Raw genomic sequence first — 22,289 nt, 5'->3', positions numbered from 1 at the left:
CTTTTTTTTTTTTTTCTGTACCGAAAGGGTCCAATGGCTTTAAAGAGGAGAACTTTCTAATCGGATTGGACTGACAAATCAACAAGTTGTAACATGTAGGCATACATTGTTAGACACAATTTCCAGAAAGGCCATAGCCCTGATCTAGGCCTTGTCAATTTCCATGATAAAATAGGGATTCGGTATACATTAGGGGAAGGTAAATATAATAGGATCTTTGTAACTTCTGACCAACATGTCTACTTTAGACATTCTGTTTAGTGCATTTGTACAATGCTATGGGCACTAAAACACTGCACACTGTTCAGTTCCACAGGTCAATGTTTATTAGGGTGACATAACTACATGTGCCACATACCTCAGCACATGGGCCATAAACATACACGTTTTAATAGGGGTGAGGGCTTACCTGTGGCTGAGGCAGATAAAGGTTAGCTATAGGGTTCAAAGATCAAAGATACTGTATGGGTGTGACAATCATTGGTACAGAATACAACATTCAAAGCACCTAATCATGTCCTTGCTCTAAGGTACTATGTACGTACTCCCTTGGACCTACATGTACAATGTACATTACAGTTAGCTCTGTGTGGAAAGTCCTCCTTAGTAACACAGGTATGAAGAAGGTTGGCATACCTTGGAGTTTAGCATTAAAATATTAATCCATTTGAAGGCGATTGATAACAATTGTATTATTTATAGATGATTACCTTTTATGGTAAATGGTAAATTCTGTTTATCAGATTCAGACAGCAAACAATGTGCAGAGACACAATCTTGTCTTGGCAAACTGATTCGCAACTAGGTAAAAGTTTGGTCAATGTGCCACCTCATTGAACCATGTTTGTTCTGTTGGTTTTATACAACATTTCTACATTTCATTCCACTTTCGTTGAACAGTTCTTATAATCACATTGGTAATTCAAGTGAGATATTAATCTGTTTTGCTTTCATGCAAGCTAGTACAAAAAGCTTGGTGCTCTAACCTGGTACTGATACTATATTTTGTCAGTCTTCATGCAAACCAAAATTTCTTTATCCCCAAAATGCAAAGAAATAATTTGAACCACTCAATCTGCCCTCAGTACATATCAACAGGACAATACTCAAACACGCAAAGGTATGAGTGTATTGTTCAGTTCAGGAAGTAATGTGAACCACAAAATAGTTGAACTTTGTGCAAACTATATAATGTAATATGTTGTTATATGTTGTTGGAATAAATTTCTACAATGTAAATCTGCAGTTTGTTGGTTTACATTTTAGTAACAACAAATTGTTATTCCTAAATACCTCAGACAGTTTCGCTATTCCTATTGGTGGAGAGCGCGTCACGTGGGTGTGTATAAACCTTTGTTTATGACCAGTAAAAAGTCTTGAAACATGGGCGTGACATGCGAGCTTGCACCTGTGCTTATAAGACAGTTTTTTCAATCCTATTGGTCGAGAGCAACGGCTGAAACAGTTGTGCCACATCACGCGATACGCGCGACGCGCACAGTATTCCCTTATAAGGAGTTGTTTACCCGAGGGCCTTACCATTTCATAGCTGGAGGGGTGTTTATGAGGTATTATAAAGGTATTTATGAATGGGAATTTAAAGTGTGTTGAATCAGTTTTCAACTAGTGGTTTAAATCCGCCGAGGCCTGGTTCTTGATAATTTACCTCAACTTCGTCTCGGTAAAATTATCAAGAACCAGCCTTCATTGGGATTAAACCACTAGTTGAAAACCTCTTCACCACACATTGATACCCTTATTTAAAGCACACTGCATACAATAATGTATACGTTATGCATAAAGTCAATGAGAGTGATTTGACCAACAATTTTTTCAGCATGAGCTTTTCACTTCCGAGGGAATACAGAACTTGCCATCAAAAACCAACTGCATGCATTATTTATGCTATTTGAGTTCAATTGTTCAATTGGACACATTTAATTCAAAAATTAATTCCTCAGACTCCATAAACCTTGAAACCAATTCTCAAACAAGTTACTGTAAGTAGTAAGCCCCTTTTGAATGAGCTGGAGAAGCAATGCAGTACAATTTGAATTGGAAATGAACGTCAAGGCCTTCTTAAGAAAGCAACTCACTCCTATTTATTGTCGATATAAAAACAAGCTGTTCATCTATCTAAAAAAACAGACTGCTCCGCATAACCTTTTATCATTATAAACACTGCCACTTATTGCATTTATTAGGCCTATGTTTAAAAAAGATGTTTAATAATAAACTAATTGGTTTTTGAAATTTTTACAAGCCTCCCACCCCTCCTAAATTGTCGGCACCCGACTGCAGTTTTTGTTTTCAATTAGAGAGGAAAGTGCCAGCCACAGCAAATCTTTGTAATGTGTTTTTCAAATTTCATTGGGACAGATGAGAAACCAAAAACGATGTAGTCAGCTGATCGGCTCAAAAGTTGCACGCCTGTAAACGGGCACGTCTCTCATATATCCACAGGAAATACACTGCCATTATTCATCAACACAATTCCTCTTTTATAAAATTATTTAATATTTTGTGCGTGCTGTAAATCTGGGATGGCAAACCCTGTATTGATATGAAGACAACCAGCATGAGTTGCATTTGCCATACAACTTTAGAAAAACTGCAAGTCCAAAAACGAATGCAAGTTATTTTTGCATACTTGTTGTGTGTGATTCTTTCTAAGGAAACACAAAAATGTAAGGTGCAGAAACTACACCCACACTTCTGTGCCTGTCTACACTTCAAGAAGAGTGTCTCCCTATACATTGAACATGTGTCGCTACACTCTGGGGAGTCTGGTGTTTGATCCACATCAAATGTCATCTTTGATACTATGTAGGCGTATGGGTAGCCTACATATGTATCTTTATCAAGACCTCATGATAGAATGCAGGTTAAGTGGAAACTTGCACCATTGGTACATGTACAAACGACACAATATGGGCAAATAATCGTAGAAAATTCAATATCATGGATGAAAATGTTTAAATCTGCTCAGTTTTTTTTGTAGTATAAAAAGTGAATAACCATACGAATAACTGATTGTTTCTTCATAAAAATATACCAAACTATGACACGTGCACTCTTTATAAATATTTTTTAAATATTATAGCCATAGAAAAGTGATATCACACTGAAGGGAAATATAATTTGTACTACAAGTTAAAAATATATGTCTCGCGTAAAGATTGAGCTGTCATGTTTAAAAATCTACACTCACGTTAGTGTAACACGGACATTTACTGTACAGTATGTACATGTTATTTTTGCAAACTGCACCTTCCTTCTTCAACTTTGTTCTACATGCTTTGTGTTGATAGAACGACATGTATTACAACCGTTTGGCTCAGCAGTCTGGCTAGCCTGTGCTGTAGCCTCAATTCTGTTGTTTCCTCTTCTCACTTGTACACATACAACGTGCGCCTTACCCTGGCTTACAGACCTTAGTCCTTTTTAATCCTTCACTTTGTCAATTTGATATAAAAGGACTCGGGACTGACTATTCTTGTTTACTTACTGTTTTAGGCATCTTGTGTGTTTTGTTGTTGTTGTCCCAATAAATGAGAATGAATTTCTGCCTGTAGCAGCTTGGCAGGTTATCTCTCCTGAAATCGTCACAATTCTCCCGTAGAAAGCCTTTGCGTCAGATATATTTTGCTCCTGTGAACCAAACATCAACAAAAATTAATAATTGAAAGAAAACAAATATTACAACAAACTTAAAAATGCTGATGATACGTACACTGGCATTGTTAAAACAATTAGTGCAACCACAAAAAAAAAGAGGCATTCTAAGTAGACAACTCAAGACATGTCAAAACAGTCCCGAGAATGAATTGAAAGAGACAATTTTCTGTCTTTCCAAATTTCACATTTACAAATACCAGAATCAAGTACCCACCTTCCTCCTTTGACCGACCTTTCATTAATATTACTTTTTTATAATAGGCTAATAAATGATGGGTATGACTCCAGACTAGTTTTACAAAAGAATTATTTTACAGTGACCACAATCAAAAGGTTTACTTTGCTTAACAAATTTGTGACATCTCAGCTCTGGATGTATGAACAAACAGTAGGCTATTTCCCTTTCTTTTGTATTTTGATGACACACATAATTTTAAATCCCTCAACTGTAAAGTCTTCCGGAGAATGTTCACTCAGAATAACCAACAATGAGTGACTAATCTAGTTAACTATCAGTACTATTGACACTGCGGGCGTCCAATAAACGAGAACGCCCTATGGACGGGTCCACCCTCGTTGAAGTAGCGTGTTCTAGCGGTGTGTCATGCCACTGACATGGCGGTGTAACAAGGACACAGTGCACGCTCCGTAGCCCAACTTCTCCGTGGAAATCAACCACTTCAAATGACTTCAAATACACCTTTCCAAAAGTGTCACCTCAACAAACACACATTTTCTAATAAATAAAATTGTGCTCCCTTAAACACTAAATTTAAAAGCTTAAATTCCGTTGAAATCTACACTTACCGGTCTCTTTACTTGAAACTTCGACGAAACTACTGTGTGGAGATTCAAAAATGGCCGTCCACACGAAACGGGCGTAACGGTGACGTCACAGGTTTGGAGCCAGCGTTTTTTGAGCTGATGCCATGGGCTGTCAATCAAGGGCGACCAATCGTGGGTACCCTAAAAGCAATTTGCTTACCCCCATCTCCAGGTTCCAATCATGGAGCGAGCACTAAGATTTTGTTTACTAAAATCTATCATGATACCCTCAGTCCTTACTGCAGAGAGCAGACTTTGATTGTTAAAACCAGAATTCGAAAAAACAAAGATTATTTTTTCATTAATTGTTGGGTGCACGAAGGCGGTATCTAGATAGGGGGCGGTATACCATAATATTAATGAAAAAACAGCCACTGACCCTTTTCGAAACCAAAACTTGGACTAGCTTCGGGCTCAGTCAGTAACTTTCAAAACGCAAGCTATTGCATAGTCTTGAAGTCAAGACGGTAATTGTTAAGCGCGGTGTGTAGTTACAGCGCGGTGTAGCTGCGGGGACGATACACACACCCTCGATCCCAGTATGTGTGTGTGAGTCAGTCGCGCTACCTACGACTGTTGCATGTGTAACATCGCACTGTGACTGTTGCATGAAAGGCAGACAAATAGGCATCGCCTAACGACTTGTCATCAAGTCTAGCTATTGCAGGGTTTTAAACAAAGCATAAGCCGCCCAGACCCTCGTGGTTTCGAAAAGGCCCGGTGCTATTATAAGCTGCCTTTTTGGGACGGGCGAAATTTTGTTTTCTCTCTGCACTACAAAATTGCCACCGTCGAAGTGCTTTTCAAAAGGGAATTTGTTTTCCTAAATCGATACAAATCCGAATTTGTTATGGTTTGAGGATGGCAATTCTCATGGATGTGCAGAAAAAATTTGGGGGCGGGCGGCCTCCATTTGAGTTGGATAGCGCCCTCTATCCTGTTTGTCAAGTTGTATAATTACAATTGTTTGCCTTTTCTTTAGTCCATCGATTTGTTGAATTGTTTTTATTTCAACTAGACATGCGATTTGAGTCACTCACATAATGCTGTTATCCGGTTAGATTTTGAAGTCATTTTTAGCATTAAATATGCACGAAAATGGCAAACCAATAGAAAAATAATCTGCACTGTGATATCCGTTTTTAAACTTTACTTTTAAAGAGACGGTGCAAACTATTTCTTCCTCCAACGGTGCTGAAAACATCTTGCAAAAGTTATTTCGTCTGAAGATTACTCATTGATTAGAAATCTTCAACAATTTAAATCCTCAAATTAAAAGGTACTATCTGTTCAACATCTGGGAGAAACATTTTCGTTTGAAGGCAATCAGCAGCCTGTTTTCTATTGTTTTTTGGAAACGGACTTAAATTCTTGCTTCTCTCTCCCCCCTTTTTCGGAACCGAATTTTTACCCGGGGTTTACCTCCCCCCCCCCCATGGTTTCGCACAGGACACACATAAAGACGGTTGCATAAAGTTATTATTTCTATGTGCATAAACGAAAGCAGAGTCAATTTCATATAGAAACATTCTCTAGCAATTAAAATATCTGTACCTGATTATATTTTCTCATTAATTTTGGCCTTTATTTATACTTTACCCTTCAACACTTAATAATGAATTTGTTCTATTTACTTTCTCTGACTACAGTAAATGCTAAACCAAACTACAAGTCAAATTATTTTACTCAATTAACATCTCTAACACCCCTCAAATTGAAAACTAAGCTCATTATTTTGTCTCAATTTAATATGTTAAGATGTTCTCTGTTTCTGTACAATGAGAATACAAAAATACTTTCTACAAGGGTGAGTGGATTACATGTATACATTGGTGTTAGTGCTAGTTTTAGATCGCAGTGTTCATTGATCTTCCAAGTGTCCCGCCTTAAAGGCACTTGACACTAATGGCAATATTACTCAAAATAATTGTTAGCATAAAAACATACTTTGGCAGGAGCAATGAAGAGCTGGTGATGTATAAAACAATGTGAGAAACAGCTCCCTTTGAAGTAACATAGTTTTTGAGAAACTAAAAGAGGTGATTTCTCGCCCAAATAATAAAAGACTAGGTTTCTGTGTACCAGTCAGGGCTTGGATTTTTGGAGGGAAATCCACAAGACCACACGGCTTGTGGCTCAAAACATTTAATGAACCTGAATTCCTTTTACAAGACCAGAATCAAAGTAAGGGAACAAAATTCCTCAGTTGATTGTTTTTATTTGAACAAACTTTTAAGATAGATTTGACTTCATCTGTCATAACTCAGTAGAATTGACAGTTATTATATTTTCTAGCAATTAAACATCTGTACCTTATTATATTTTAACATTCATTTTGGCCTTTATTATAATAAGTCAATATTTAACATTTTATTTTGTGTTCAATATGTGACACAGTGAGTTATTTTTTTTTCTCAATAATATTAATATTTTATTATCTAAAAAAACACAAAACTGCTGGACTTGTCCAGTCAAAAGTTGACTGGCCAGACACTAAAACTACTGGCCTTGTGCCAGTTATCCAGTGTAAAATTCAAACCCTGCATGTGGAATAGTTTCAGCAAAATAAGATATTCAAATGCACAGTGTGTGAAGCCTATTTTGGGGTAGACTTGTGGACAAGTCGATAAAAAAATGTCTGTCCTGTTTGTAGTGTTTCGACTCTCTCCGCGATTCCCGCGACACTGGCAATGTTCTCGCGAGACTGCTGGCTGCAAGACTCAGCCTCTGTTGCTGTTCAGTCTCATTACATGGGAGAGTAGTAGTCAAGAGCCGGCTTTGTGCCAGAGCAGTGATCTTGCAAGAGCAGTATTCGATCGCCGAAACATGATTCATTACCCAAATCACCATGACTCAACTATCTCACAACGGCAGACCATAAAGGACTTGTCCACAAGTCTAATTTTGACAACACTAGATGATTACGATTCAATGATTATACGTCTCTGGCATCAGATACCCCATCAGGGACAACAAACGTCATGCCATCCATGTCTTTTGTAAGGACAACTTGGCATCCAAGGCGAGACCTGTAAGTAAACAAACAAACCAACAGCGTTTTTATACTAATGCCAAATAAATACTGTTTGGAGCTGTCACATTGGCGTCTTAGTATCTTTCCTCGCCTTCCACCTCTAGGACCCATGTTCAAACCCCACAACTCCCTACATGACTGCATCGTTTTCCCTCAAATATTTCTCAGGGGTTATCCTCCTACATCTAAAACTGTTTGTTTTTTACATGGGGTTATTGGCTGTTTTTTATTGACTAAGTTCACTTTTCTGAGAGTCATTGGCTTCACAACCAGAGTTACACTTTCATGTCATTGAAAGCTACCCATGAACACACAAATCTCTGACAATTTAATATGTAGATACTATTAAATGGTCAGACAGTGGGATAGTTGATTGTGGACTGTGTAGATTCATTCACCACATTATATCATATCGCAGGCTGAGATGGTGCGTCTTTCATTTAAAGCTTTGTGGATGATAATGAATGGTCAGACAGTAGGAGGGTTGACTGTGTACTGTGTAGACACATTCACCACATGATAGTGCAGGCTTCACAGTGCATCTATCATTCAAAGTTATGTGGTATGCTCTTAAATGATCAGCCAGTAGGAGGGTTGACTGTGTACTGTGTAGACACATTCACCACATAGTGCTGGCTTCACAGTACATCTATCATTCAAAGTTAAGTAGATGATTGAATGGTCAGACAGTTTAAGAGTTAAACACTGTTGCATAATGTGCTGTATGATAAGTATTTTAAAAAAACACAGATAACACAGATGGAAATGTTAAGTATGACATACGTGTCTGTTTGTCCGTATGCTAAATCAAGCATATCCAGCTCTTCATCAGAGGGCTTTGGTAAATTCTTGAAGAGTTCCTCTGAGAAGAATAGGTGACAAGTGGAGCAGGAAAGAGTTCCTTCACAAGCACCTGTAACACCAATAATAAATCGAAATGGTTAAAATTATTCAATAACAATTAATTTACAACTTTTATATGTTGTGGTAATTGCACCAGAAAAAAAGAAAATGATTTTGTGTTAACCCTTACACTGATGTGCAACCCTGTATACTTCCCCTTGTGCTTCATAGAGGCAACAAAGGTGCTTGCCTCCGTGCCCCATGGTGGTCATTGCCTTCGTGCCCTTTAAATGCTCCAGAAACGGAACTTCAACTTTCTCATAGCGTGCCCTTTACCAAGGAGAAAATGCCTTGGTGCCCTTGCTCTGTCTAGGAGATAATTTGTACGTGTCCTTGCCCTTTCAAAAACAAGACATCCGGCATTGTGTTTACTGAAGGCATACATATTTTACCCATTAAAGCCAGTGGACACTATTGGTAATTACTCAAAATAATTATTGGCATAAAGCCTTTCTTGGTGACGAGTAATGGGGAGAGGTTGGTGGTATAAAACATTGTGAGAAACAGCTCCCTCTGAAGTGCCATAGTTTTCGAGAAAGAAGTAATTTTCCACGAATTTTATTTCGAGACCTCAGATTTAGAACACAACTTGGTGTGACATAGGGTTATTTTTCTTTCATTATTATCTCGCAACTTTGATGACCGATTGAGCTCAAATTTTCACAGGTTTGTTATTTTATGCATATGTTGAGATACACTAACTGTGAAAGCTAGTCTTTGAAAATGACCAATAGTGTCCACTGCCTTTAACCAGCAGCAGTTAACTTGTCCTTCCAATATCCAAAAAGCTTTTCAGGTTTTGAGTCATTGCAGACAAAAATGTCTCAAAATTGAATCCAAATTTAAGAAGCTTTTTATATTGAAATCATTACATTTCGAATTATTCACCCTTGGAGTTATAGAATTCAAGGAACTTTTGGGAATACCATCCGTAGTGCTATAGAGAAGTATCAAAGAGTAGGGTTATTATAGCTGAAGAAAACACCTGTTTTATTCAGCAGACAGGAACACAAAATCTGAATTCAGAAAAAATTCTTAAAATAATTTCTCATCCCTGACTTGTTCACTGATCTGTACACTTCACACAAGCTTTTGGTTTTGAATTTTCAACTTAGAAACAACCTACACCCCTACCCTATAATTGCCCTAGTACAAAATTAGATGTCGAGTGATTGGGGTGTCCCTTATTCACAAGAATCTGCATTGCCCTCACAGGAATCAAGTTTTTATATATGGCCGTACTTTTAGATGGAAATTTGCATCTTGGATACAAAATATTAATTTGGGTTTTTACCCATTATACACTGATGTGTGTTAGCACTGTACATATGTGTATACTTAACTTTCCCAAACTCTGTTTAACAAATTTACAGTCATATCTTGGGTAGGGTTTAAACCCACACCGTTGCAAGAGCAGTGTCATATACAGACCACAGAGGAATACCGGACACTTCGGCACCTTGCAAACTCGGCACCAGCAAACTCGGCACCTCTCAAACTCGGCACCCACAACCTCGGCACCTTGCAAACTCGGCACCCACAAACTCGGCACATGCACAACTACAAACTCGGCACCTGGTTGAAAACACTTAATCTGCCACGGTTACAAACTCGGCACCCAGTTGAAAACTGAAATAAATCTTGATCCTCGTCGTGTGTAAACGGGTTCGATGTCGTACCGACAATACATACCTAATAATTAATATGTATTTTTCACTGTCATGGTGAAGACATTTTTGAGTCGAAAATACGTAATTTCTATGTCCAAGTATTTTTTGGGAACATTTACAAGAAACTTTGATCCAATGAAACACTAATTCAAAATAGAGTACGTGTAAATAATTTCTGTTACAGACTGTCGTGCACTGTGTTTTATTACAAGATGATCGTTTCACGATTCCACTAAACACCGGGTGAACACGCTGAACTGTCGCTGCCGCCGCGGCGTTGTGGGGCGCAAAAGTCCCCCACGACCGACGGCCCTCATGTGTAGGCTAAACACGCTCCCAAATCACAATATCTTCAAAATCAAAAAGTCATTGTCAGTCAAAAAGTCATTGTCAGTCAAACGATAACACTTTCAAAGCCCATTACATCAACACATAGCGATGCACTTTCACACCAACATGATTGAAAAAAAATAATAATAATAACGTGCGGACGTAAAAAGGGGGGGGAAATGTCCGATGCCAATTTTTCGAAAGTTCGGAAGCAGTTATGGTCATATAAGCTAGCATAACTACTAGTTATTTCAACTAATATCAAACCAGTTTTTATGGTGTTAATACTACTCTTCGGGTGGTATTTGCTGTTGGTGCAGAGTTTGGTTTTGGACCTATAAATAGGCCGGTGCCGAGTTTGTTTGGTGCCGAGTTTGTTGGACCAAAACAGGCCGGTGCCGAGTTTGTTTGGTGCCGACATTTTTGGTGCCGAGTTCGCGAGGTGCTGAGTTTGCGAGGTGCCGAGTTTGCTGGTGCCGAGTTTGCAAGGTGCCGAAGTGTCCGGTACCCCCACAGAGATAGCCCGGTAGCTAAAGGCAGGCAGGTTGTGGGTTTGAATTCCACCCGAGTAATATGCCTGTGATTTTTTAACAGCACTCAGGAAAGTACTGAGTATACAGTGCTACACACATCAGTGTATATGGGTAAAACCAAAATAACATTAGGGTAGTACTTGTTTGCTATTTTTGATAATAAATAAAGGTATTTGATTGGGGATATGAGTCAGGTTTTACCATATCCATCAATGTCCAAGTCATTATCAACGACAACATCCAGTAGATTTTGTCCAGTGCTTGTCTTTACCGTCAATTTCTCTCCATCCCTATTGATAAAGTGAATAGTCACTCTAGAAAGAGAACAAAGTTAAAATCAAATGACAGGATTAATAAAGAATGAAGTTACTTTCAGGCCAGTGGTACAATCTAGGGCAGGGCATTGGACTCAGGCTAGACCTAGTGTCTGGGGCACTGCACCTTGTTTTGGGGTTTTTTTTTTTTTTTTTTTTTTGGGGGGGGGGGGTTAATTCATTTGCCAAATTTAGAGAGAGAAAATAACAGATTCCGGCCTCCTTTTCCCCCTTATTTACTCCTGGCCATGATGTACAGAGAAGACAAACAGGGAAGATTAAAAAGGAGACTTGGTTAATTAAACTTGCATGAAATTACAAACCTTGATCCTCTCGATGTACCAATTGTTGGAATTACAGGTAATCTGCTATATTATTAGTATTTTTAGGATTACCAAGCCCAAGTGAATCAATGATCAACATTCAATCATTTGTTGAAGTATAAAAAGATATCTAGGTGGGCAGGTGCAAGCCCCATAAATGGGTCTAGTCCACTCCGTATCCTTGGCCCCAGCACGTCTGGTATCAATACCTTTCGCTTTTTTGAAAAACCATCTGCAACGATCTGCATCATGAAACTTACAGATCTAATTCTAATGCTTCAGAAGTTGCAGATAGCCTAGTTGCGATAACGTAACCCTCCTCCCGACGGCCGTTATCGCAACTACAGATAGCCCTACACTTGGAATTGTTCAAATATGTATCACAGGTTTTGAGTAAAAATCAAATTAATTTTGAGTGTGAATTTTCTCGACGGTCTTGACAACTTGCATGTTTTCAATTTGCGCATGGTCTCATCAGTCTGATTTCTTCAATTCCGTACCATTCATGATAAGTAGTTGATGGAACCCGACTAATTATGAGACCGTGCCTACCTCACCTGTGCAGATATTTAAACTTATTAAAACCGGTTGTAACAAAATCATTAAAATAGATAAATATTAAATAAACAAACATTTGTTTTGATTTAGGTTTGATCAATTTCAATCCATTATAAATAAAGCATGTTCAACTCCCAACTGTAAAAACTTACAATTCTCTCTTTTTAGAAACAGGAACACCAAGTGAAAACGACCTACATGGTCCAATGTGGGCGAATGTATGTTTGCCTTTGATACCGACTGATAACCTGTTGTCATTAGAAGAAGATAAACAATGCCATTTCAAACTGCTGCAGGTGGTGCAAGAAGAGCTGTACCGTGAAAACATCCCTGAGGACCCGGGTGAACATGGCGAAAGTGACGGCGAGCCCAACCGTTCTTCAAACGTTCTGTAAGTGTTGTTTAACAGTTGGAGTCTCGAGGTAGAAGATGACACCAAGGAGCGGAAAGCAGATGGGAAAGTTTTCATAAAAACAGAAGCCATAATTGCTTCAGAACACACAACTCACGAGGGGGGAATGACACTGATGTTTGTAAAAAAAAAATGGAAATGCTAATTGCAAGCGAAGTTGCAAGATAAGATAAGAAGTACGTGATATTTTTGACGGTCACCGGCTTGACTTCAATCCGTGGGGCGGGGGTGGAGAGAGCTGACCTAGGCAACAAAACTTACAACTCACGCCGGCTTCTTACAACCATTAATCATTATGAATAAAAGACGGTACATTTCCCACAAATTGAAATAACATTCAATTCATCAACGACTGTACCGCTGCGGCCGACTTCTTTTGACCACACTTATTGTGTGTGTGTCACGTTTCGTAACTGCTTCCGGCGAGGTCACATTCAGGGAATTCATGATGCTGCCATCAACGACAAGAACGTGCCATTCAATGTTACTGACGGTCTTGTTGTCATGGCGCCATTATTTACAGCGCATGTCAGCCCTTTATGTATCTCTACGCAGTAATTTAGCCCAAAATATGCCACCAAAATAACAATTTGAAAGCTTTATCTAAAGAATATTTTACAACTAGAACATTATTAGTATGTTTTCAAAACTGTGTTATCAATTTGAAGAAATAAAACTTTTGCAATCCCACAAAATCTATGAAAATGTAGGAGGCGTAGTAATATTGAGCTTCTTGTTATGTTAATCTTAAAGGTGTGAAAAGGTCCTCAGCGCATAATCATTTTTACATTCAAGAAAGTACAAGATACACTCAGCAGTTCAGCAACAAATAAGCACAAAACCTGCAATAACTCGTCGACAAGGAATTGACATTTAATCTGTTTCCGAAAGTTTATTCGCTTACTATTTTTATTAACACTACTTAAATACAAACTTGGCCAAAATGGCAACAGTTTTACCACAAAAGAGCGGAACGTACACGTTCGCCAGTCAGCCGAGAGCAGTTCCACAGCGCAAGAAATACAGGGATCCATTGCAAGTGCAGCAACAACAACAGTGAGTTGGAATTATCTTATGGTTTGACAATTTGATAAACTACTATTTTAGTTTGAAATTGCGTTTATTTATGCCGGGGTATGGGGATTTATTTCTTATAATGATATGTTCATGATTGATAATGCAGATATTGTTTTTTAATAACCATATATAATAATCTAGTTTACTACAACAGGAACGAAATTCTACAGGAATACTAAACTAAAATCAATCCAGACAGAGCCATTACTGAGGATTATTATTTATTTGAGACCGGACTAAAAACTCAGACTCAGAATTATTGGCGATCCAGGAACTTTGCAATCCCAACATTGGCTGTAATTTATCTATTGGCATACAGGTGTTGAAACCATAGGCCTATTAGTATTACAAGAACTTATACATAGGATAGGGATAGACCCAGTAACTGGGGCGCTGTACTCCTTTTCAACAATTTTTGACTTTATCTGTCGTACTAGCGCCCCAGGGAATGGCACAGAATTTTAACGAATACCCAGTTTTTCGCGACACCCAGCCACAAAAAATGCCTCAAAATGACAAAAAGACCAAAAAAAACTAGCTCAAAAATCGCCTACTCTATTCTCGATACGTCTAGGATGTAACATCAGGCATTTAATTGTACTCACGATCATTTTTTAAACTCCAAATCGATGAATTTTAACTCCGCATCGTGGAGCGATCGACAAGTCTGCGATTTTCGGATGTGTATGGTAACGAAACATGGCGTCGCGTTGTGGGTGGATGTCCATCAACGGCTGTTTAATGCTACACTTGTTACAGGCGTTGCAGCGAATGCTATACATTGTACACGGGGATGGGTACAGGCGCTGCAGCTAGCGAGTGCCCACGTGCGTTCAATCATGGGCAACGTAACTTACACGGTGCCGGGTTGTTGGAAAATTATCAGAAAGGGGGTGAAAGGTTCTCAGAAAGGGAATATTGTCTGAAAGAGGGGATTTTTCTGGTCATCGCCCCCCCCAAAAAAAAGAAAAAAAAAAAAAAAAAAAAAAAAAGGGGGAAAAATATGATAAATATGATTTTTCTGGTCTGAAGTCTGCTGGATGAAGCTGGATGGTTCTGGATGAAGTCTACTGGTCTGGATTTTTCTGGTCATCGCCCCCCCCCCCCCCCCAAAAAAAAAAAAGGAAAAAAAAAAAGGGGGAAAAAAGATGATAAATAAATAATAAAAAAAATTCTACAGTGACACTGGCAGCACTAAACATTATAAGAAGCAATTTAACCGTGCACAAAAATCGTAGGCCTAGATGAAGTACAGCGGTTTTTATTTATTTATCATATTTTTCCCCCTTTTTTTTTTTTTTTTCTTTTTTTTGGGGGGGGCGATGACCAGAAAAATCCCCTCTTTCAGACAATATTCCCTTTCTGAGAACCTTTCACCCCCTTTCTGATATTTTTCCAACAATCCGGCACCGTGTAAGTTACGTTGCCCATGATTGAACGCACGTGGGCACTCGCTAGCTGCAGCGCCTGTACCCATCCCCGTGTACAATGTATAGCATTCGCTGCAACGCCTGTAACAAGTGCAGCATTAAACAGCCGTTGATGGACATCCACCCACAACGCGACGCCATGTTTCGTTACCATACACATCCGAAAATCGCAGACTTGTCAATCGCTCCACGATGCGGAGTTAAAAATCATCGATTTGGAGTTTAAAAAATGATCGTGAGTACAATTAAATGCCTGATGTTACATCCTAGACGTATCGAGAATAGAGTAGGCGATTTTTGAGCTAGTTTTTTTGGTCTTTTTGGCATTTTGAGGCATTTTTTGTGGCTGGGTGTCGCGAAAAACTGGGTATTCGTTAAAATTCTGTGCCATTCCCTGGGGCGCTAGTACGACAGATAAAGTCAAAAATTGTTGAAAAGGAGTACAGCGCCCCAGTTACTGGGTCTAGGATAGGGATAGACCTAAACTACGAAGTCGGTTCATAACTTCCACAACCATGCCAATCTTTTTTTATTTTAGTCCCTATTTAAATTAAAATACACGAGTCACTTACAATGTTGACATGCATGAGGAATGTTGACATGTGTGTAGGATCAGATTTGTTGTTAATAAAGCACGGCCCGGTTCATACTTCCTGCGAATGCGATACAATTGTTGACATAAATAATGTGTTCAACATAGAAACATTCGCTGCGAAAACAGCAGTGACAGCAAAAGTTGCATACGCAGGAAGTATAAACCAGGCTTTATATCTTTATAATAAATACAGTCAAGATTGAATGTTTTTCTTTGTTCTTTTTATCAGAACTGGAGCAGTTCCCTATGGCAATATCATGTATGACAGGCGCATTGTGCGCGGCAACACATACGCACAACATACACTCCCAGCAGTAAGTACCAGTCTATTATTAAAGTACCATGGAAAAAGTAACCTTTTTACTATAAAGTCGGCGCAACTCAAAATTATAAATATATTTAAAGTTTAACAAGCTGACACAAAAATAAGAATGAACATTGTTGGTTTGGTAACTTTCTTTTCCATTGCCAACTCCCAACACCTACAACATTATTATATTGTTGCAATTTACAGCAGATGGTTGTTTATCAAATTCGTTGTTTATTACTAACTTTTCACAGAACATGTCATCAGATGTTTTGGATGTTGACAAGTTTTGCACTGGAATGGTACACCATTTTATTGTGAAGTTTAAAACATAGTTTTTCCCCCACTCTTATGAGGACGTTATCTATTGGAAAATGAGAACATCAACAAGTATATTTGGTTGTTTCCCTTCCTCTGTAATTATCCCGAGTATAGTTTTTTCCAGTTCAACCCTGTGTGTCTTTAACTAAATTTGGATCATTTGTTCCTTACACAGACAGCTCAGCCAGATCCCATTGAAATCCAAAGACAGCAAGAGGTCAGAAGGCGTAAGATTGCAGCCAAACGAGCCAAAGACCAACTGCGCCCAAGGTCCCCAGACCCAGTGGAGGGTCGGAAACACATTGATGTTCAGACAGAGCTTTACTTGGAGGAGCTTAGTGACAGGGTCGAGGAGGCAGATATTGAATGTCAAACTGATGCCTTCTTGGACAGACCACCAACCCCACTCTTTGTTCCAGCTAAAACAGGAATGGATGTAGCTACACAAATTTATGAAGGAGATGTAAGTATATGCTAAGATTTACTTTTTGCAAGTATTTTATCAACAGCTTGCATGTCAAATTGTTATCATAGTTTCAAATATGAAGTTTCCAAATGTACCATTAGTTGTATAGAGTATGGTTTTGTAAATTTTTGCAGTTTAAGACATTCTTTGTAATATCAGCATTCACATTTAAGTAAGACCTTTCTTACGTGTTGTAATGGTGACTAGCAAGCTCATTTTAGTTAAGACAGTCGGAGCATAGGGATCAAAACAATTAAAGGGAATAAGTCATGATCAAAGCATGCCAGTGGCTATACATAAACTCTCACCCTGTCACTACATGCGCGCTCGCTCTCAATTGATCACGACAAAACAGCCCCTTTAAGCTGCATCATTGACAACATTACATACAGCTACCCCAACTTGGTGCCGTATTTGCAAGGTCTCAAGTTCTGCAAATTAATTAATCTTGTCATTTTCCCTGCAGCTATTTGACTTTGACATTGAAGTGAAGCCAATCTTAGAGGTTCTAGTTGGCAAGACAGTAGAACAAGCTCTTCTTGAGGTTATGGAAGAAGAAGAATTAGCCAATCTCAATGCTCAACAGAGAGCGTTTGAAGAGCTTAGGAATGCTGAGTTGGTTGAAACACAGAGGCTTGAGGAGCAAGAGAGACGGCACCGAGAGGAAAAGGTAAACATTGCAAAGATCAACAAATGTATTTATGTTTCTCCAAAATTGCCTGTAAAGGTTTTTCGGACATACTGTGTTGTTGTGAAGTTAACATCACACCGTTCAGTAATTTTTAATGCTACACACTTAGGTTGGGCTGAACTATCATTATCAACAGTAAAAGTCATGTTGTATTTATTTTAATCATCAGTGTTGAAACACTTACAATCTAGAATGCCTACACTGAATACTGGGATTATTAATCCTATTACTGTTAGTACACTCTCCTGCCCAACTAGCCATTACCACAACATTCCATATGCACTCAGTGCTACAATTCTGGTCAAACTGCTTGGGCCACTCCTGTCCACTTCCCCTGACATTCTCTCCCCCGTGCCCCCACTCAATGTTGACTGCAATGCAGAAGAAGACCGTGCAACAATAAGAACCAACAGTGAAAGGGGGCAGGGGGGGGGGGAGGGGGGCAAACGAGATATGGCCAGCATTGTAGCCTGGAAGGTATGGTCTTTTGTGTCATTTCTTTTGCATGTTAAATCTAATGTTGTGATCATTTTATCCATGGAAACAGGAAAGACGAATGAAACAACAGCGTGAGGTCCTAAAGAAAGAGAAAGAGACAACAGAGAAGATTGGTGCCAGAGCGTTTGCCCAGAGCTACCTTGCTGATCTCATCCCATCAGTGTTTGGTACATTGAGCGATAATGGCTACTTCTATGATCCAGTAGAGAGAGATGTAGAGAATGGTTTCTTACCCTGGATTATGGAAGAGGTAGAGAAAGTTATCGGAAAGTCAGTACTCGGAAGGACTATGCTGGATGGTAAGTCTCAAGCCTTCCATAAAATAAGATTAAACTATAGATATTAGTAAACTTGCATGTACAACCATGTAATAATTCTCTTTTGAGGGAGTGTTGGCTCTGAAATAGGCCAGTTTGGTCTTGACCTTTTCAACAGTATACTCTGTTCGTCTTCAGGAGAATTGTTTTTATTTTCCTTGCCAGTCCACCAAAAATACTCTTGAATACGTTTCATACCTGTACACTATTTACACTGTACCTCTTAGCCTCCAACTCTTATTTTGGGGCCAGGCGGTACAGTTGTCACGGTTCAAGCATTTGGGTCTTTTTCGAATTTGACTCGAAAATTTTGATTTAAAAGTATCTCTCGGAGGGAAACAATATTTTTAGAACAGCTGAAAGCATGTTATTAAAAGTGTAAGCTTGGATTTCTGGTTTCCACCTTTTTGTGATCTTTGACAGTACTAAATGTTTGTTCTTGGTTCAATTCGACAGCAATTATCCGTGATGTCGTCAAAGCTCGTGCAGCGGAGTACTTTAAGTTGGAAGAATCCCAGCGTGATGCAGAGAGGATTGCTGCTGCTGCACAAGTATTACTTAATGAACAGCTTAAAGAGGAAGGTGCTGCAGCACCAACAGAGGGCGCTGTACCTGCTGAAGGGGGACCAGAGGTAGGTTGATCCATCAAAATGGCGACTTCGGCTACAGTTAAATCGCGCGCGTTTGCCTATTCTTCAACCATGCACAAAGTGTTTTGCACTACATTCTTAGCGTACTTTACAGCAGCAGACTTACCTGCATACTGTTTGAAACATTCAAACTTCAGATATTTTGTCTTTGCATTGTAAAATGTTTACAAGACTAGAATTTATTTCACAAGACCAGAATTAAAATGTTTTGAACAGATTCATAAAGTCAACATTCTTTTCACAAAAATATAACACAATGGAGCAGCCTTGATTATAATTCAATTGACACTTACAAGACCACAGGGCTTGTCAGATGTTGAGTTTACTAGCCTGTGGTCCAGTGTAGTTTAAAACCAATGCTAGCCTGGGCCCAATAATAGAGCTGCTTAGCACAAAAATTTGCTTAGCATAAATTTCTTCCCTGATAAAAACAGGATTTAACCAACCAAATTTCCATGTGTTGCATATTGCTTGTTACTGGTATTCAGCTGCTGTTTGCTTTTCCTGAAAAACAAGTGGTTGGTAATGAAGAAATTTCCTGCTAAGCAAATTTTTGTGCTTAGCAGCTCTTTGAAATTGGGCCCTGGAAGGTCCATGTATGGTGGCAGTTTATGGTAACAATTTAATGCCCTACACATTCAAACAGTGAGTTAATGAGTTTCTATGTTTTCTTGTTTTTGCAGACTGCACAGGAAGATGTTGGTGACGGAGAGGAGAGTCGGCCTGAAACAGCTCCAGCAGATGGAGCTACTGCTGATGAAGACCCTGAAGAAGATGGTGATGAATAAATAAATACACTCCGCATGAAAGGTCTCACTTATTAACACTAAGGACTGGTTAACAATGAGACACATTAATGTTACCATCCAAACAGCGTTGCATCATTCCTTTTGCTAAGTAGAAATAAGCAGGGAACCAGACACTCAATGTTTTAGCTGGTAACTGTATTCTGCTTAGTAGAACATTTCTCGGCAAATGTTGAGCTGGGAATAGTGTTCTTATGCAAGATGCTGCTGTAATATTTGGTAATGTTAATATGCCTTATAGTTTTCATGCCATTTCACTTTCCTTAAATTTCATCTCTCAACTTTGCATTTGATGACATGATTGTCTTTAAAGGCACTGGACACATTTGGTAAATGTAGAAGATCAGTATTCTCACTTTGTGTATAACAAATCTGGGAAAATTTGAACTCATATGGTCATCAAAGTTGCAAGAGAATAATGAAAGAAAAAACATCGCTTTCTCAAAAAACTATGTTACTTCAGAGGGAGCCGTTTCTCACAATGTTTTATACTATCAGCAGCTCTCCATTGCTCGTTACCAAGTCAATATGATAACAATTATTTTGAGTAGTTACCATTAGTTTCCAGTGCCTTTAATCTGCCTTCAAAACTTGTTCGTATATTACCAGTTCAAATTTCACATTCGCACTGGATATGGTGTTTTGTATAGTGTGCATACATTCAAGCATTATTTAGGAGTATTTGAGTCAAGTCGATGTTAACCCATTAATAGTGTCCAGTCCACTCAATTCTCTGCAAGATTTCCATTTTTAGTTGATGTGAAAAATGTATCATTGATTCTGAAAAAAAATTTAAAAAGTATAGAAGTTCTTCCTATTGAAATATATTTATTTTGGTATAAAAATATATATAAATTGTTTAACTTCCAAATGATTTGATTTGATGTATTGTATTCAAACCCAAATGCTCTAGCAGCTTCCAGAATTCCAACTTACTCTGTTAAATTAAAAAAAATATGTATATTATTTCTGTATAGAATCAGTTGAGTATTCCGTCCACTCATAACAATGTTGGGTTGTAGCAAGTTTACCGGTATGTACAAAATATAAGCAATTCACTCAGTTTTTAAATTTACATCATTGAATGTGTTAAGAACAGACTGAGGGTCTGAATCCCACTTCCCAAGAAAGGTTTCATCATTGAAGGGCGAACTCCATTACGCTCATTTAATGTTGATCATATGAAGGTTGTACAAAGAGAGAATCACCAGGGGTGGATTTCACAAAGAGTTAAGACTAGTCTTATCTCGACTAGCCATACGTTTTCTAATATCTCCTAGGACTAGTCCTAACTCTTTGTGAGATTGAACCCAGAAGCATTTGCATTTAAAAGGTTTCCATTTAAACGGTCAGGTCTTTGGCAATCTGGTGAATGATAATACCCACATCCAACTAGTGCAAAATGTTTGCAAGGTTTGTGACAAGTACAAAAAGTGTGAGTCACTTGCCTCAGCTTGAGCAAATGTTTCTTGAAGCAAACTTACAATGGGTTTAAGTTTTTTCATAACCTTTGCCATGTGCGGAAGAAGGGCGTTAAGGCCCGGTCACACAGGCCCCGATAACGAGAACGATAACGATAAAAATGCACGCTCGCGATTGGTTGAATTGCTCCACGCAGAATACGCCCACGCTCATTCAACCAATCGAGGGCGTGCATTTTTATCATTACCGTTTTCGTTCTCGTTATCGGGGCCTGTGTGACCGGGCCTTTAGGCTCTACACCCTTCTTCAAGATACACAGATTACTTTTTCCATTGACCAAAGGCCTTGAACATTAAAATTTTGCTAAGATTATCCCAAATACATGGGATACCATTTCCATGCAGAATGTAACTTTCCTAGGATGCAGTTATTTAAGGTCAGTTCACATGATACTACACCTGTGCATGAATTTTGCAAATAAACTGTTACATGTATATATTTTTGGTTGTACATATCAGAAAGAACAAAGGTGTATTCCATCTTTGACACATACTAGAATGTATGTATTGTGATTGTAAATAAATAAAGTATTCATTTGTTTTGAGAAACAATTACATGTTGAGATTAACTTGACTGTTTTTATTTGACTTTACATTGGAACATCTTGAGGTTTTTTTTTCGCATCTTCTGTATGCGCTATGTAACCCTTAGGAAACGGGCGCCTGCTAAAAATGCTGATACATGTACATATATTCTTTTTTGATATTCTTTTCTGACTAATGTGTGCACCACACTACACTGGATATAGAGAAACTCATGCATGGAGTCTCATCAATGATAACATGTTAACGACCCTTTTCTGCAAATCAACCTGTGTCAATGACATGTTTGGTTGTTTGTTTTTAGACTGGTGAATTGGGGGTCAAAATAATCCAATATGGGGGTCCCCTGTGCTGTGGTCATTGTCTTCTCAAAGTTGTAGGATCATTCTTGCAAGATGGAATCTGCCAATTTTAGCAGTCAATTCTGATTTGTAGCGTTTATTTTTTATGAGCCGAAAGTGGTTAACTACCCAAAAATTAACGAGAAAAATTAAGTGTAGTGGACTGTTAGAAAATATTATACTTGG

General features: G+C 38.5%; 3 protein-coding genes across 7 annotated transcripts in view; 1 reads left to right on the top strand and 2 right to left on the bottom strand.

Moving 5' to 3' along the window:
* The window catches only part of LOC139947115 (radixin-like), a 32,901-nt gene extending 28,272 nt beyond the window's left edge, over positions 1-4,629 (bottom strand). Inside the window, exons 1-2 of one of the 3 annotated variants that reach the window (XM_071944958.1) lie at positions 4,486-4,629; positions 3,509-3,651 (exon numbers count right to left, since the gene is read on the bottom strand). In XM_071944958.1, the coding sequence (XP_071801059.1) occupies positions 3,509-3,520 (12 nt within the window). In that variant the 5' untranslated portion in view covers positions 3,521-3,651; positions 4,486-4,629. Of the gene's footprint in view, positions 1-3,508; positions 3,652-3,892; positions 3,995-4,017; positions 4,137-4,485 lie in introns of those variants that run through there. The other 2 variants (XM_071944960.1, XM_071944961.1) reach the window with 2 other exon arrangements.
* A 1,432-nt stretch (positions 4,630-6,061) lies between these two features.
* Positions 6,062-13,002, bottom strand: LOC139947514 (adrenodoxin-like). Of its 3 annotated transcripts, none has more exons than XM_071945444.1 (5): positions 12,842-13,002; positions 12,321-12,584; positions 11,175-11,287; positions 8,321-8,450; positions 6,062-7,532 (listed from the first exon to the last, which is right to left on the bottom strand). In XM_071945444.1, exons 1-5 carry the CDS (start codon positions 12,865-12,867, stop codon positions 7,439-7,441), a joined length of 627 nt encoding a protein of 208 aa, XP_071801545.1. In that variant the 5' UTR covers positions 12,868-13,002; the 3' UTR covers positions 6,062-7,438. The 3 variants fall into 3 exon arrangements, with proteins under 3 accessions (XP_071801545.1, XP_071801546.1, XP_071801544.1); XM_071945445.1 differs by having other exon boundaries at positions 12,321-12,416; XM_071945443.1 differs by having other exon boundaries at positions 12,321-12,997.
* A 351-nt stretch (positions 13,003-13,353) lies between these two features.
* LOC139947335 (radial spoke head protein 3 homolog B-like) lies at positions 13,354-21,771 on the top strand. The gene is made up of 7 exons (XM_071945231.1): positions 13,354-13,636; positions 15,912-15,996; positions 16,486-16,773; positions 17,243-17,446; positions 18,015-18,264; positions 18,739-18,914; positions 19,616-21,771. Exons 1-7 carry the CDS (start codon positions 13,524-13,526, stop codon positions 19,718-19,720), a joined length of 1,221 nt encoding a protein of 406 aa, XP_071801332.1. The 5' UTR covers positions 13,354-13,523; the 3' UTR covers positions 19,721-21,771.
* The last annotated feature ends 518 nt before the right edge of the window (positions 21,772-22,289 follow it).

Source organism: Asterias amurensis, chromosome 14 (genome assembly GCF_032118995.1).
Source record: "Asterias amurensis chromosome 14, ASM3211899v1".
In the NCBI taxonomy this organism is placed as follows: Eukaryota; Metazoa; Echinodermata; class Asteroidea; order Forcipulatida; family Asteriidae; genus Asterias; species Asterias amurensis.
Note: the sequence above shows the minus strand (reverse complement) of the source record. Positions and strands in the feature narration are given on the sequence as shown.

What these genes read in the sequence shown, in the direction of transcription:
- LOC139947335 (XM_071945231.1), top strand. Translation starts at nt 13,524, where the DNA reads ATGGCAACAGTTTTACCACAAAAGAGCGGAACGTACACGTTCGCCAGT. An exon ending in CACAACATACACTCCCAGCA is followed by an intron (nt 15,997 to 16,485) that starts GTAAGTACCAGT and finishes TTCCTTACACAG; the next exon opens with ACAGCTCAGCCAGATCCCAT. An exon ending in CGGAAGGACTATGCTGGATG is followed by an intron (nt 18,265 to 18,738) that starts GTAAGTCTCAAG and finishes TCAATTCGACAG; the next exon opens with CAATTATCCGTGATGTCGTC.
- LOC139947514 (XM_071945443.1), bottom strand. Translation starts at nt 12,652, where the DNA reads ATGGCTTCTGTTTTTATGAAAACTTTCCCATCTGCTTTCCGCTCCTTG. An exon ending in CTTGGACATTGATGGATATG is followed by an intron (nt 8,451 to 11,174) that starts GTAAAACCTGAC and finishes TTGGTGTTACAG; the next exon opens with GTGCTTGTGAAGGAACTCTT. An exon ending in GCATACGGACAAACAGACAC is followed by an intron (nt 7,533 to 8,320) that starts GTATGTCATACT and finishes GTTTACTTACAG; the next exon opens with GTCTCGCCTTGGATGCCAAG.